The sequence below is a fragment of the Bos indicus x Bos taurus genome, chromosome 2 (assembly GCF_003369695.1).
Source record: "Bos indicus x Bos taurus breed Angus x Brahman F1 hybrid chromosome 2, Bos_hybrid_MaternalHap_v2.0, whole genome shotgun sequence".
NCBI classification, from domain to species: Eukaryota; Metazoa; Chordata; class Mammalia; order Artiodactyla; family Bovidae; genus Bos; species Bos indicus x Bos taurus.
In genome coordinates, this window is record NC_040077.1 from 61,317,737 (window position 1) to 61,335,370 (window position 17,634).

Sequence of the window (17,634 nt, forward strand, 5' to 3'; positions counted from 1 at the left end):
CCTCCCCTTTTCTATTGTATTGCTCGGTTTTTTAGTTATCTCCTGAATTCCACTAGAATTAAAATCTCTTTGCTCTAATAGGGCATCTTCTCAGTTCTTTTTTATGCTGCATTGATCTGCCTGTTTCTGTACGTTTTTACTTACTGTGGCTTTATAGTATGCTGGTGGTATTGGTCTCGGACATCCCAGGTGGGGCTAGTTGTAAAGAACCTGCCTGCCAGTGCAGGAGACCTAAGAGACAAGGGTTCGATCCCTGGGTTGGGAATATCCCCTGGAGAAGGGCATGGCAACCCACTCCAGTATTCTCACCTGGAGAATCCCATGGACAAAGGAGCCTGGTGGACTACAGTTCATGGAGTTGCAAAGAGTCAGACACAACTGAAGCAACTCATCATACATTGGTCTCACCTCCCCTTTCCTTTCATCTATTGGTTTTTTTTTTTAAAGATTAAAAATTTAAAATTACGTAGACTAAATACATTAAACATTAAAAGAGAACAGTGAACATTGTTCGCTTCACTCATAATCATTGATTTCATGATTTCTGTTTCGTAGAAGGCATGTTAGCTCTTAGGAGTATGCTTGCTTCTATGTACTCCTGAGTACATAGTTCTGCTTATCTCCTGTGTTGAATCTGGAACATGGCCACAATTTTCTTTTAACCCGGACTTTATTGGTCTCTTAAAAATTATTTTTTCTGAAAAAAAATATATATATATTTTTTCTGATTAAAAAAAATAGTACATGCTTATTGTAGAAAGTTCAGAAAATATGAAGAACAGTATAATTCTCCATGATTTCACCATCCATTAGTAGCCACATTTTTTGGTGTTTTTCTTCCTATACAATTTCATATTTTGGTGGGTTTTTTTATGCAGTCAATTTTAATATCTCTTAAAATTATGATTGGCTTTATCACTTTGTTCACATAACAGTCTGTCATGGGTGTCTAACAAATACATACTTTGTGTTCCCAACACCCACCATAGCTTTTGGACATAGTGATCCAGCTGTGAAATAGAAATGGTCGTGCAGTGCATGCATGCTGTCATGTCCGACTCTGCGATCCACGAACTAGAGCCTGCCAGGCTCTTCTGTCCATGGAAGTTTCCAGGCAAGAATACTGGAGTGGGTTGCCATTTCCTGCTTCATGGGATCTTTCCGACCCAGGGATCAAACCTGCGTCTTTTGCATCTCCTGCATTGGCAGACAGGTTCTTTACCACTGGTGCCACCTGGGCAGCCAGTTTTCATAGTCCTCAAATAAGTAGGCAGTGGCAGTAGTGCTATTAGTAATGATAATAGTTAAAAGGTAGTAATACTAGTTTACAGTTAACATTAATTGGGTGTTTGTCACAATTATAAACTTATTATATAATCCTCAAGAGTATAGATGAAAATTCAAGAAAACCCCATGAGTAATATGCTGTTATTTTCTTCATTTTGCAGATGAATAACTGAGACATAATTCATATTCTGGTAGGCCCAGTCCAGTACTTTGCCTGGAAAATCCCATGGACAGAGGAGCCTGGTAGGCTGCAGTCCATTGGGTCGCAAAGAGTCGGACACGACTGAGCAACTTCACTTTCACTTTTCACTTTCATGCATTGGAGAAGGAAATGGCAACCCACTCCAGTGTTCTTGCCTGGAGAATCCCAGGGATGGTGGAGCCTGGTGGGCTGCCGTCTATGGGGTCACACAGAGTCGGACACGACTGAAGTGACTTAGCAGCAGCAGCAGGCCCCTTATAGGAAGTAACGGGATATGATCCCATATCTTTTGATGTAAAAGCTTTTACTCTTTGCCAAACCTTTCCACTACATGTCACCCCTTAGTGCTAACCTAAAGACATGGTCACCCTTTGTAAGTACTATGGAGCTCTCTGTTCTCTCCCAGGGTTTTTGTCTAGCATTGCAGTTCATCACAAGATTGCTTTGTAGTGCAGCCCAGTCAGTGCTCCTCTGTCTGCACTATTAGAGCAGCTAAAATGCTTACTAAGTCATGCACATTACCTTTTATTTCCTGTTAACATTCTGTTCTGAGTGAGCTAATATCTAACTATAATTTCAGTAGTTCTTGGGATAATGTCATTTGATTCATCTGCAGATTTCTCTAGAGTAACAATCTTTATCAATTCAGCATCTTGAAAATCCCTTTGAATTTGTACAGCTCACGTAGTTTTCTTTTTTAAGATTTTGCTTAGAGCTTCCCTTGAAATCCACTGGCTAAGAATCCACCTGCCAATGCAGAGAACACAGGTTTGATGCCTAGCCCAGGAAGATCCCACATGCAGCCAGGCAACTAAGTCTGTGTGCCACAGCTACTGAAGCTGCACTCTGGAGCTCACACACTGCAACTGCTGAGCCCACACACCTGGAATCCACGCTCTGCAACGAGAGAAGCCACCACGAGAAGCCTGCACACTGCAACGAAGAGCAGCCTCCTCTCACCACAACTTGAGAAAGAAAACCTGCAGCAACAAAGACCCAGTGCAGCCAAAAATAATTAAATAATTTTTAAAAAGAGAGAGATTTTACTTAGTAACTGGATCATACGCCAAAGGAAAGGGGAAATGGTATCTATGTAGTATAAAAATATGTCAATCGTACATGATTTGAAGTCCATAAATTGTGTCTGTGTTGGCACTCTGTAGCCTTTTTTTTTAACATGATTGCTGTCAGATTTGCATTTTAAAACTGTATGTTGAATGTATTAACTGCAAGTCGGCTTGCATCTTTTGCTTTTTTAGGGGAGGGAGTAAGGGGCAAAGCTAATTCTCCGTGTAAAAGATAATTCTCATTTTAAACCGCCCCCCCCAAAATCTTGATGTTTTGAAAGAAAATCTGTTAAGAAAAGTGGTCTAGAAAAGATTTAACTTGTTTTATGAGGAAGTAGTGTCCCAAAATGTGATCAGAGACTTGTAAAAATAATCTTTTTAGAAAAAAAGAGTTGCCACAAGGATAGTGACTGGATCTATTATGACTGTCTTTCAAAAGGTTAATAATAAGGAATGATAGTTCCTTATGAAAGAAGAGAGAATCACGAGGCTCAGAATTAACACAGAAATAATACTGGTTTTAGGGCATAAAGAGAATGATCTTTTATAGACAAAGTGAATTATTGGGGTTTAAAAAAAAGTAACATATAGGATGAAAGATTAGGAAGATCATAAAGAAATGAGTAAAATAGAATATGAGATAAGCTAGTCTGTTATTCTAAATGCTTTTTAAAATGTACTTTGGAAAGAAAGGAACCACCTGCAAAGAACATTTAAGTTCCTGTGACTAAGCTCTCATAGTTGCATCATTTGAGGCTCCTTTGATGGTTAGCATAGTACCTTTGCCTATAAAATATACTAGCTTTTGAATGAATGGTGAAAGTGATCTGAAGTTATTTGAAATTTGTTTAGTAAGTACGTACAATCACAAAATAATTCTCTTGATAAATAATGTTTTTTGAAATTGATGATTTGCTTACGTTCTCAATAACATTTTAAAAGCATAGGAGGAACTTGGGTTTTAGCCTGTCAATTGCGTATGAGTATTTTGGCTGTCAAAGCCAAATTCCCATGTGTATGGCCCTATTGAGTATAGTAAATTTGGACCCAGTTTTTAAATAGGAAAACATTTTTCTTTGTAAAACCTGAACTAGCATGGTATAAAACTAGCATGTCCTTAATACACTTGTATACTTTTTGTCTTTTTCAGGAAAGCAGTGTTTCTTAGTCCTACGACAGCAGCAGTTTAATGTCCAGGCTCTTGTGGCGGTAGGAGACCATGCAAGCAAGCAGATGGTTAAATTTGCTGCCAAGTAAGTAAGCAATTATATCCTGTTGTCAGAATAAACAATGGTGGGAACCAAGACTCCCAGGGCTTTGGACCATTTTCATACATTAACATCAATGCTTCGTTTGTTTAAAAATGTAGTTATTTAAATTGTCAGTTCAGTGTTGCTGAATACATTAAACTTACAAAAGAGAAAATATGGAGCACAAGCTTGAAATTCATTTGGAACTGCTGAAGCAGCACTCTCTACAGACAAGTCACATTTACTTTCAAGTAGAGTAACAAAAAGCCTGGCAGCCTCAACACTGCAAAGCAACTTTATTTTGTTGTGTTTGTTGAGCTTCATTTCCTCCCTCCCTTTCCTAGTTTAAGATTTGCATATTAAGCAACAAGTTTTCTAACTGAATAACAGAAGTGTTTAAAATAATGAGAGTGGAATTTTGCAAATGATTCCATCCTGAAGGAAGTAACACAATTGTTTTAACATGTCACAGCTTTTAACTTGGACACCAAAAGGGTTTTTGTTTTTTAAATAAAGCTTGCCTTTTTCCCCCCACAGAAGTATTACTTCCTGGCCCAGGGTTCCTGCAGAAGCTTATTGTTTTGTTCCTTTGTAAGAGGCAGGATATAGGATTAGGATATCTCTGCTCTTTATGTGTATACACTTTAAAGATGAGTTAACACAGATAGAATTGTCGATTTTAGAACTAGAAAGAAACAAAAAACTGATCTAATTTAATATTTTAATTTTATGTTTGACCCTCCCTGACTCCCTCAGCACAATCGTCTACATACAGTCACTGCTTAGCAACTGGTTTTGGTTTACAGATTTATTTATCAAATTTAGTCTGATAGTATCATGACAATACCTGCCCTCTGGTTTAAAGACTCCAGCCCATTATTTACATCCATTATTTACATTGTTCATCTCTGATGAGCTCAGATGTATCAGTACTACTAGAACCACTGGCCCCACCCCTCCCTATCTCACAGCCCTGCTACTGAGAGACTGTCACTTTCATCTTTTCTGTATCTTTTGGTGATTCATTTTGCTGTTTTCATCCCTAGTCTTTAAGGGTATATGCTTGTGGGGGTGCCTTTGTCACCTAGCCTTTTCAGGTCAATCTGTATCCTATGAAATAGGACATAAATAAACTTGGTTCCTAGAAATAAACTATCTTACAGTGAGGCTTCTGTAAGAGCCCCTGAAAACCACAGATGTATATGCTTAATTATATTTAATATACTGGAAAATACTGGAGAAAAGTTGGCTTCAAGTCAACAAACAACCTTTAGGACTTTGTTACAGGAAGGGGGACCCTTTTTAGGGCCTGAGAGTGGGCGCTTGTGTAACACATGGAAATGAATTGTCCAAGGAAATGCACGTGCTGACAAAGCAAGAGACTGTATTGGTAAGGGGTACCTGGGTGGAGAGCAGGAAGGTAAGGGGACCCAGGAGGAGTGCTCTGCCATGTGCTTTCCACCTCAGGTTTCATGGTGCTGGGGTTAGTCTCCGGACTCAGGGTGCACTGCTCAGCCAAGAGGGCTTCCAGCAAGGAGGATTCTGGGAGGTTGGTAGGATTTGTGGCGCCTCCTTTTGACTTTTCCCGAGTTCTTCTGATTGGTGGTGGCTTGTTCCTTACCAGGACCTCCTGTCATAAAATAACTCACGCAAATGATTACAGTGGTGCCTGGTCGGGGTGGGTGGTTTCAGTCAGTGTTTCCCCTAACAGCTTCTGTCTCTTATATGTTAAATTGGTTCTGAAAACTAATATATGAAGCTGACAGTTTGGGGTTTTGGTTGTTTTTTTTTTTTTTAATTTTTTGTTTTGTCCTGCGGTATAACCAGTTAACAGTGTTTCAGGTGAACAGCAGAGGGGCTCAGCCAAACATAAAGCTGACAGTTTTATATCAAATGTATTTTTTATTTAAACTGCATTATAACCTCAGTATTACATTCTTAAAAGATTAGCAGTCTGAAAGTCTTTTGGAAATCCCATTTGCTATTAATCACTTAAGAGTCATTCTAATATCAAGAGAACAGTAACTTCATTTGATATCTTTAGAGGCAGACACATTAAAGTAGTCTACAAATAGTTATTTCTTATTTCTTATTTTGGATCTTCTCAGAAACTCCTGGAACTTGATTAACTGACAGCAGTTGACCATATCAGATGTCAACCACAGCTTACCAGCTAGAAAACATACTTGCACACAGAACTTAGTTCACTGATGCCCTTATTTGTCATTTAGTTGCTAAGTCATATCCAACTCTTTTGCGACCCCATGAACTGTAGCTCACCAGGCTCCTCTCTTCGTGGGTTTTCCCAGGCAAGAATACTGGAGGGGGTTGCCATTTCCTTTTCCAGGGGATCTTCCCAACCCAGGGATTGAATCTTCCTGCATTGGCAAGCAGATTCTTTACCACTGAGCCACCTGGGAAGCAATGCCTTTATAATGAATGTTAAAGAAAGGCTTTCGTCTAAATGGTATAGTGTATGGGTGACCTTTGTTTTCTTTTTAGAATAAGGGAAGAATTCAGATAATTTAATCTGGATTTCATAATCCTGAAGTAGATTAAACTCAGTCATGATCTATCTATAGACCTGATTTTAACCTTTTTCTTTTGTTTTTGTTTTGGCTGCTTGTGATCCAGGGGTACTGGTTCTCTGACCAGGGATTGAACCGGGGCCCATTAGGCCTACAGCAGTGAAAGCACTGAGTCCCAACCACTGAATCACCAAGGAATTTCAAGATCTGATTTTACAATTCAAGTTTGACTATTAACCAAGACTTCCCTGGTGGCTCAATCAGTAAAGAATCTGCCTGCATTGCAGGAGACCTGGGTTCAATCCCTCAGTTGGGAAGATCCCCTGGACAAGGGAATGGCTACCCACTCCAGTACTCTTTCTTGTAGAAAAGTACAGGAGCCTGGTGGGCTGTAGTCCACGGGGTCGCAAAGAATCGGACATGACTGAGTGACTTTCACTATTTCACTGTCATGATGTGACTTTGATTTCTTTTCCTTTTTTTAAATTAACTAGTTCATTTATTTGGCTGTACCAGATCTTAGCTGCAGTGTGCAGATCTTTAGTTGCAGCATGTGGAATCTAGTTCCTTGACCAGGAATCAGACCCAAGCCCCCTGCATTGGGAACATAGAGTTAGCCACTGGACCACTAGGGAAGACTTGAATCCTTTTTTCAACCAGAAAAGTACATGTAACTATTTTTAGTCCATTTTAAAAACTGCATTTTATATAATTAGTAATGTGTGGTAAAAGATGGTTTCATAATAGAGCTGTTGGAAATTATAAAGCCTTTAACTGGTTATATACAAGTGAATGGAGTCAATTTTATACAATAGGTTTAACATGTAGTACTTAAGTTACAATTATTTAACTTTTGGCACTACTTACATGTTAAGGTATCTTGCCTGAGTAAGAATATATGTGTTAATAGCTTTTGCTACTTTATGAAAAAGGAAAATTCTCATGACTCTTTATGGTGAAAGATGATAAGCTTTTAATTTTTGTGGCTGGTTGATAAGATAATTTTCTTAGGAATGTGATTTCTTGATATATCAGTCAGCTTATCTGTTTTTATGTGATTTTCTATACTTCTAAGGTAGTTCAGAAATCCTGATGTTTCTTGGTAACAAGTCTAAAGCACATGTCCTTTCTAATAGAAAGCCAGCAGTACAATCTTATATTCAAAGTACCAGTTTTAAAAGAAGAAAATCAAGAACAGAAAAATTTTGCTTTGAAAATTACCTGCTCTATTCATGAATAATAATAGATCAGGTAAAGTTGTAAATTCTAAAGAACTTTCAGAACTTTTTTTGGAAAAAGGTTGATTTTTTTCATCATCCTTCAAAATCCTTTTCTTAAAAAGTCCACACATGCCAGAGGTTTCTAAGTGCTATTTTTATCTAAAATTTTCAGTGGCTTCCTATTTCCAACTATGTCCAATATTAATTCTGCCTCCCAGTTTCTCCTGTTATTTCCTACCACTTCTCAATATATATGCTTCAAATGGGATAGTCTCTCCATATCTACAGTGACCTCTTTTTTTTATTTTAAAATAAAAATTTAAAAATTATTATCTTAAAGATACATAAAAAATACTATGCCATATCATTTTATAGGCTGACTTACAGAAGAGAGCTGCTGTGTAAATTGTGTTCATGTCAACTGAAGCCAACAATATCCATGTTCTGTACAAATGAAGATTTCATTGTAGTTTGAAAAGTGACCTGCTAAGCGAGTTATTTGGTGGTACTTGGCAGTTACTTACTCCTTAGGTTTCTTAAGTCTGTGCTGCTCAAGCAGACTTATTGAATCGTGTTTTCATCTGTATAGAGGCAGCAGATAACTAATAGTACAATAGTTTCCATACTAGGGAAAATGTTTCTGTTTACAGTTCTCGTATTTTATCAGATTAGACACCTGTTTGATTCAGATATCAGTGAACATACTACATTATTAACTCTGACTGGAACACTATGATTTTATAAAGTCATCTACTGATAAATTGTCATTCTTGGATTGCTCTTTGCAGTACTTTGGTTAATTATGAGGCCTAATTATCCTGAACCAACCTCAAAGTTAATGTTTTATGTAATTGTGAACAATCATTGTTTATATTACTAGTATTAAGGATACAGAAAATTAAATCCAGAAGTGTACATGAGTCTACAGCTTTATACAGTAAAACAAATGTCAGGAATTTACTTCTAACAAACTTTAATGTGATATTATTAATTTGAATTTTATGGGTTTTAATATTTGCTTTTATTTTCTTTAAAAATTCACCTTGAGGGGGAGTTCCCTAGCAGTCCAAAGGTAGAACTGCTCGCTTTCACTGACGAGGGATCAGGTTCAATCTCTGGTCTGAAAATTAGGATAATCCCACAGGCCGTGCAGCACAGCCAAAAAAAAAAACCAGACTGTAAAAATTCACTTCGATTTAAAGTTAAGGGCTGTGACAATAAGGCATTTACTTCTACTAATTTTATATTTGTATGTATTTAAGTAACCTGATAAAATTAAGTGTTCACTGAGGGTCCCTGATATTGTAAAGAGACCACATTGAGTAGTGCTTAATTCTTACCAAGCTTATTTTGAATTTAAAATTCCTGGGATTTTGGTGAAGAAAATTGAGTTCACAAAATAAGTTATCCTGGAACTACTAAGATGATGTAGAAACCAAACTGAAGTGCCAGTGAACAATGGCGTGTAATAGAGCCCAGAGACTTGGCTCCTTACTAGTTAGGCACATGACTTTATAACTTGTTTACTTGTATGTTAGTCTTATTCATTCTTCACAACTAAGACCCTTCTTTAAACATCTTTATTTCAGCTTGCCTGAGAAATACTAGAGTCTGAGGTTGGATGTAGTGCTAATTCACTGTAATTGAAGGAAGTTACTTGACATATAAACCAAGCTTGTGCCTGCCTTAGAATTGGAGTGCAGATTTTTATTAAGGTGGTGTATTATTTTTAAAAATCTATGCACAGTTGATGTTTTGGGGATGCTATTTTGATGTAATTGGCAAATATATGGTGTCTCATGTTTGGGCATTTTGAGTTCTTTGCTTCAATGAATTGTTTATTGAATTTGTATCACTGAAGTATTTTGTGTTGGTACATTACTAGAAAAACTAGCATGCAGCAACTTCATAGCAACTTTATAGCTTTTTGTCCTCTTTTCAACCGAATCTTTTATTATACCTTGCGCAGGTTTAAAAATTATTCATTTGAATGTGAGTAGCTGTGTAAGTCTATGGACCACATTTCTCACTGAGTACAGTAAGATTCAACAAATAATTTCTCACAACCAGAAAGCTAACAAGTTTATTGGCAGTTTTGCTGAAAACCTTTGATATTCAAGTTTCTATAAGTGTCTAAATTTTAATAGTTTTTGGGTTTTTTTAGAATATATAAAGATGCAGAAAGAAAAACTTAGAATAGTATCATTTTCACAATCACTGATTTTGAGGGGGAGGGGTAAAGGGGGTAAATAGGAGTAATGTGGAAATTGTTCTGAAAAACATGAAATAATGACTGCCTAAAATGATAATTTAGTCATCACCTAGCTTTCAGCTCTCAACTTTATCCTTACTGTTAACAAGTAACAGTCAGCATATATCAATATAGTGTAGGATTTCTTACACATTTTAGACCTTTGTTGTGACAATCTAGTATAATAAAGCTTAAGGGCTTTTGAAGGGCTTAAATCTGTAGTGTTTCAGTTCAGTTCAGTTCAGTTGCTCAGTTGTGTCCGACTCTTTGCGACCCCATGAATCGCAGCACGCCAGGCCTCCCTGTCCGTCACCAACTCCCGGAGTTCACCCAAATTCATGTGCATCAGGTCAGTGATGCCATCCAGCCATCTCATCCTCTGTTGTCCCCTTCCCCTCCTGCCCCCAATCCCTCCCAGCATCAGAGTCTTTTCCAATGAGTCAACTCTTCGCATGAGGTGGCCAAAGTATTGGAGTTTCAGCCTCAGCATCAGCCCTTCCAATGAACACCCAGGACTGGTCTCCTTTAGGATGGACTGGTTGGATCTCCTTGCAGTCCAAGGGACACTCAAGAGTCTTCTCCAACACCACAGTTCAAAAGCATCAATTCTTCGGCACTCAGCTTTCTTCACAGTCCAACTCTCACATCCATACATGACCACTGGAAAAACAAAAGGTAAAAATCACTATTCCTACAAAGCTTATTTTGCTAACCTTCCATCATTATCTTGTGTATATTAAGCAGATTATATGAATAATGATGCTGCTGCTGCTAATTCGCTTCAGTCGTGTCTGACTCTGTGCGACCCCATAGACGGCAGCCCACCAGGCTCCGCCGTCCCTGGGATTCTCCAGGCAAGAACAGTGGAGTGGGCTGCCATTTCCTTCCCCAGTGCATGAAAGTGAAAAGTGAAAGTGAAGTCGCTCAGTCGTGTCTGACTTCACAGCCCCTTGGACTACAGCCTACCAGGCTGTTCCGCCCATGGGATTTTCCAGGCTAGTACTGGAGTGGGTTGCCGTTGCCTTCTCCGAATAATGATGGGTGACCTCTATAACAGGTGCCTTAGATTTTTTAGCGGGGGGAGGGGGGCATCCCTGAATGGGCATGCCATAGATTTTTTTTAAAGAAGGACCATGGAAAAAAGCTCCCTCCCCCACACACATATACTTGGACTTTTATTGCATATGAAATAATATTTTTAATATTTAAGAAACTTAATCTACAATTAAAATTTAGTATGGTGATTGCTCTTGCTCTATCTTGCCAAGCTTTCCAGTGGCTACCATGAACTTTTATGTTTATGGGGTGCACCCCAGTAAAGGTTCAGTGTAGTACCACCAGTAGCTTCCCTATCTCATGTACAGGGGAAACAACAGATTTGCTTGTAACAGTAGCAGCAATAACAGCTGACTATTACTGTATATTCAGTATGGAGCAGCAAAGTACAGTACTTGGATTTTTCCCCCTGAGCCTCATAACAGCACTGTGAGGTATAGATACCCTTTTGTCTTTTTTTTTTTTCCTCTTGTCTATTCATTTTACAGATAAGAGCCTCAATACTAGGCTCATGCTTCTTCTATTTCTCCTATGTCATCCTGCCTCTCTAAGATTGTATAAAGATACTCGTTCAAAGCCTTCCACAATATAGATAGCTCACTTAGAATACAGCTTTAATGTTATTGAAATGTGTTGGTGACTGGGAAAAGGAAGCCCTATTGCTTTTTTGCCTCAAAAGTACGTTTTCTGGAGTGTGCAGTTTATTCTGGTATACATCCTCAAAAGTAGATAGCTGTTTTATTTCTTGAGGGTGATAGTGACTTTTATTTATTGTCCCCAAGTTATTGAGAACCAAAACTGATGAAAAATAATAATTTTGGTTTTAAGAAGTACAGCTGATACTAAAGTAATAAAAAAGACTTTTGTGTTGAGTCATAAATTGATGCTAGAGACAGTTCCAAAGGAGGAATTAAATGTTTTTCTAGCCATCAGTAATATTAATGAGCGTATCTCCTCTAGCATAAAGCAGTAGTTGCCGTTCATAAAGCAGAAATTGCCCAGTAGTTTAAAAGCATGCAATAAAAACAGTAGGGAAGAGGGGGTCGAGAGTTTCATGTTTGCAAAAAACAGTTATTTTTTTGAATAATTTCAATATAAAAATATTTGATAGCTATAAGTATAAATATGAAGCCTAAAGCTCAGTAGGCAAATTTACATCTGTTTTTGCTTAATCTTTTGGCTTTTGCTTATCATCATTGGGCTTCCCTGGTGGCTCAGATGGTGAAGAATCCGCCTGCAATGCAAGAGACCAGCGTTCGATTCCTGAGTTGGGAAGAATACCCTGGAGAAGGAAACGGCTACCCATTCCAGTATTCTTGCCTGGAGAATCCCATAGACAGAGGAGCCTGGCAGTCTACAGTCCATGGGGTCACAAAGAGTCGGACACAACTGAGTGACTTTCACTTCACTTCACTTAGCAGCAGCAGCACTGCCACACAGGGCATTTTACATGTTCTTTTCACTCTTGTAAGAAATAAAAATGCAGTCACTCAACAAAGCAGCTATGTGATACACAGAACTGATGTGGAAATTAAACCACCCTCAGAATCTAAAATAAGAATTTATCCTTTACCAAGATTCTGGACTTGGGAAGGAAATGAAAAAGTTTAGCTGGGTAACTAATGCTGTTCCTTAACATATTAGGCCCTTTGTAACATACTTGTACTGATAGAATTGCTCTGTTGTCAGCAAGGGAAGAGATCTTGGACATTGTGGTATGGGTGTCCTTTTGGGTTAACTTTTTGTAGAGTGGTGCTAATATTCAGTCAGTTCTGTTGTTGTAATAAATACTTTCCTAAAAATCACCGTGCTATGCAAAATTATGCAATAAAAACCTCAAGATTTGTGCAGAAAATAGGTATACAGCACAATAGTCAAAAACATCAGTGATACAGTTTTATAAAAAGAACCTAATTTTTTTAAAACCATAAAATAGTTTTATACATATTGAATGTTGAGAATTACATGAATATTTCACTTTATCTTTAAAAAGACTCACTGTTTCTGAGTGGAAGTGGATATCAGAAGAGTTGTAGCTTGTAAATTGTTGTGTAATGGTACAAGAAAGGCTGTCTGAAGCCAGAAGGAAAGTTAGACTAGCTGATGTGAATGAGTGTGGCTTATAACACAGGTAGATGATCGAGGTGTGTATGTTTTGTGTATTCCTATTTGGCTCAGTTCACCTGAGTACAGTTTCTGCATTTACCTAGTGTTTCTCGCTGATGAAATCTGGTGTAGGCAAGCACAAATTCTCATTATTCTCAGATTGACATTTAATACATCAGTTGTGCATTGCATGTGTGCTCAGACGCATCTGACTCTTTGCGATCCTAGGGACTATAGCCTGCCAGGCCCCTTTGTCCATGATATTCTCCAGACAAGAATACAGAGTGGGCTGCCATTTCCTCCTCCTCCAGGATCTTCCCAACCCAGGAATGGAACTCTCAAATCCTGTGTCTCTTGCATTGCAGGAGGATTCTTTACCACTGAGCCACTGGGGAAATCCCAGTACATCAGTTGGTTAGAATTAATTCACGTTTTCAAAACAAGTGTTAAAGCAAAACTATACTCTTAAAAAGAGATAATGATGCTTGCACAGTGACTGGGTCCAAATGTAAGAATCTTATCTGTTTGCTGGCTGCTGATGTGTGTAGGTAAGGAAAAGAACGAAGTGGAGAATGGCTTCAAAGTTTCTAGTTTGAGAAACTATATGGAAAAAACACCATTGGTCTGGAATCAATTCCCAGGGTGGGCTGGGACTAAACACAATTCACTCTCCAGAGCTAGGATAGGTTCACCTTCCCTTAGAACACCTGGCCAGGTAAAGGTGAAAACTGAGCTGGGTGGGGCTCAGTTAGCAGTGAACAAGGGGAGAGGGATTTGGACAGTGTCTCCTAAACTTGCTTAGATGATGTTGAGTAAATTGGAGAGAAGTTCCACCCTTTTGAGTTCATGAAAGCCAAAGACTGAAATAGATTGTTTTACTGAAACCATTTTCTTTTTCTGGCTTGATAGAATTCTGTTCCTCCTATTCCAAGTCATTGTCTCATGTTAAATGTTTTCAAGTGACTACCATATGGAAAAAGTTGGCCTTGAAATTTCTTACTTTTCCCCCACCATCTTCGCCATTGCTTCACTTTTGTAACTCACTGCTGTGGCCACAGGCTTGATTTTGCTTGTTAGAATTTCATTTTAAACTCCAGTATCTGTTCTCTGTCTGGGCTTCCCAGGTGACTCAGTGGTAAAGAATTCACCTGCCAATGCAGGGAGACACAGGTTCAGTCCCTGGGTCAGGAAGATACTCTGGAGGAGGGAAATCTCCCCACTTTCTTCCAGTTTTTTCTGTCCCCTTTTGACCTCACACAACCCCAGTTCCATTCCTAGAACTACTTCCACTACATCCTTATCCACTGTTCTCTTTGTTTCTTTTGCCCTGCACGCTTCTTACTAACTCCTTGTCCCATATACTACTATTGCCATAATCTAACACCAGGTTTAAAGAGTGTATTGTGTTTTTATGGCTGAAAATTGATTTTTATTCCCCAGCTGGGCCTAGGAGACTGTATTCTACTTTATAATGAAAGTAGAGGTTTATAGGTTGCTTCTGTCTTCATTGTTTCACTGAACTCTTCAGGATTTCATTCCTCTTTATCCCTTGTTTCTGAGTATAACTATAATAAGAAAATAAAAATTTGGAAAATTCTGTGGGTTCCATTGCTGAATATATTATTCTGTATGTTAGGCGCTTAGTCTTGTCTGACTCTTTCCGATTCTGTGGACTATAGCCTGCCAGCCTCCTCTGTCCATGGGATTCTCCAGGCAAGAATACTGGAGTAGGTTGCCATGCCCTTCTCCAGAGGATCTTCCCAACCCAGGGATTGAACTTGGGTCTCCCACATTGCAGGCAGATTCTTTACCTTTTGAGCTACCAGGGAAGCCCCAATATATTATTAGCCTTCTGTTATGATTGAAAACACATATTAGCAGCAACATATAAATTTTAATGGATTCTGATACTTACTTAAATAAAGAAAAAATCCTTATAGATTTTTTTGCTTTAGAAATTTGAAGATCAATGAAGCATGAGGTAATTCAAATGAATATTTAGTAACATTCACTTTGGCAGACTAGCAGTTTAGTTAGCCAACTAAAGATTCTGCTAGAATCTGTGGTTTGGAAAATAGCATAGCAGAAAATATGTTCATGAGAAAAAGGCCATTTCTAATCCTTATTTGATTTTCATTCTTAGATTTTTATATTAAATGCTTGTAATTATCTTTAGTACGAGGGGAGTGCCTAAGGACTGTTTTTTTATTCTCCAGGTGTTTCCATCTTGAATACTGCAAAGATATTGGACATTTAAAACATGTCCCACACAAAAAGTGGGAGAAAAATGGTATTTATATGTTAATTCCATGAGGCCCTACATTGCACTCTATTCCCTCTGGCCATATACCAGGTGGAAAGAAGCAAGGACTCCACTATTAAAAATATCAAATCAGATTGTTCCAGCTGGGGTTTCGTAATCATTTCAAAGGCAAACTATGAGGTCACTTTTAATATCTTAAGTAGATAACTATCTTAGCATTTACTTAAGATATTAAATCTTAGGTGCTTATTTTTGCCTTACTGAGTAGATTGTACCACTAACAGTTTCTAGCGTTTTAGTATTTTCCTTAAGAGCAACATTAACAATATGGGGTCAGTTGTTTTCCCCATATTATCTTTCCTGGGAATATCCAATTCATCAATATACTAATCCGAAAAGTTGACTCATTAATTGGATTTAAGTGTCACAGGACTCTTCAACACATTATTTTAATCACTTTGTTGGAAGGATCAATTTTCTCATGGTTGAATGCATATAGAAATGAAACAACTAAATGAGTTACATAGGAAGGTTGGCACATCTAATTCCCTAAAGGTCTTTAAGAACAGGTTCTTAATTGTGTATCCGAAATGGTTTGAGATCTTTAAATGAAATTTATCTGGAAGCAGGAAGATGGGATACCCATCTAAACCAATGTTTCTGGATCCCCATCTTATGTTGACATTAATGTCCCAATATTTAGTAGCTGGAGTTAGAACTGAGGCAAGTCATCCCTTTTTTTCTTTTTAAAACTGTTTATTTAGTGACATTTAAAAATAATGAAAGAGTAATCTGTATTAGTTATGATTGAGTCTTGTAAAGGCAAGTTTTTTTAAAGGCACCCCTGTAGGCCTTTGTGTATTGACTGCTTTTAACAACTGGAGTAAATGTAAACACAGGTTTTTGAAGTTTAAAATTAAAATCATAGTGACTCAGTGCAGAAGCCTACAGTTCATTTAAAGAACTGATGTTAAAGTTAAAAATTCTATTTTGCTATTTATGTTTGTGTAACCCACAGCAGCATAGAGATGTTTGGATTCTGAAAAAAAAAAAAGTCTTTTCAGGCTGTAATATTTGCAGAAAAATATGTGTATGTTTTATTTTCTTTTTCTTCGTATTAGTCATTGTGGTTAGGTTATTTATTGGTAGCTGGTGAGTCACAAGTGTGTGTCTCATTCTCTGGTGAGTCACCTACCTACTTACAAGTTTGATTATTTTCTTTCCTTTCTAGATCTTTCACCTGAAAATAACTTTTACTTAGTTAATAAGCTAAATCTTCAGTTTGCGCATTAATTTTTAGAACTATAAATAGCAAAATAATACTCAGAAGAAGGTTCAGTGATTTAGAAAATTTACCTCTGCTGTGGTCCAGGCACTCTTCTGGGCTTAGTTATTTAGTGACACTAAATAGCACATAATAATCAAATAAGGAGCTTAATTTGGGGAGAGGACAAAAAATAAACAACTTCCATGAAGAGACATGTTACAGGTCCTGTGATGGAAGTATTTTTATACACCATCTAAGTTGAGGCCCAGACACTGGTGGGCATTTGGGTACCTCTTGAGCATCATGTGGATTAATTGATGAACATAGGCTGGTTGTACACTGTTCTGGGAGAAGGCAATGGCAACCCACTCCAGTTCTTTTGCCTGGAAAAACCCATGGGAGGAGCTTGGTAGGCTGCAGTCCATGGTGTCACTGAGAGTTGGACACGACTGAGCAGCTTCACTTTCACTTTTCACTTTCATGCATTGGAGAAGGAAATGGCAACCCACTCCAGTGTTCTTGCCTGGAGAATCCCAGAGATGGGGGAGCCTGGTGGGCTGCCGTCTGTGGGGTCGCACAGAGTCGGACACGACTGAAGTGACTTAGCAGCAGTACACTGTTCTAGATTGCAGCCCTTTGAACAACTGTACTTAGATGGTTTATACCTCTTTGTTGGAATGAGGTACTTATCTATTGGATCAGAAACAGAACTTCTATATCTGGTCCTGCCCAGTTCAAAATTTGCATTGAAAACCTTGATAAATAAGTGCTTTAAAAGTAGGTTGAAAATCTGGTGTCACTAGATGCCAGTTTATGGGATTAATTCTTCTACGTTATTAAGTAATAACTTAATGTTGTCTTATGCAGAGATTCTGATGAATATATGTTGAGTCTGGCAACAGCAGGACCTCAGGATACATCAGCATTACCAGAAAAGGCAGCATGACTCTTAGGCATTTTGAAAGCTATTTGTGAAGGGCCTGTTATTTCTACTTTATTTCACATAAGCTCTAAAGGAATCTGGCAGCTCATGAACTTCTAAGAATGAGAATGAATTATTTCAAAGTAAGCTGACGATGCATTCTGGAGTATTTAAATTTGGAGGCTGATTTGTGAGTCTGTAACAGAACTGTTAAG

The 17,634-nt window shown here is 38.0% G+C and overlaps 1 protein-coding gene across 1 annotated transcript in view; it reads left to right on the forward strand.

The window, feature by feature from the left end:
* DARS (aspartyl-tRNA synthetase) overlaps positions 1 to 17,634 on the forward strand; it is a 67,193-nt gene that overhangs the window by 14,735 nt on the left and 34,824 nt on the right. Inside the window, exon 4 of the mRNA XM_027561772.1 lies at positions 3,707 to 3,809. Coding sequence (XP_027417573.1) covers positions 3,707 to 3,809 — 103 coding nt within the window. The remainder of the gene's footprint in view (positions 1 to 3,706; positions 3,810 to 17,634) is intronic.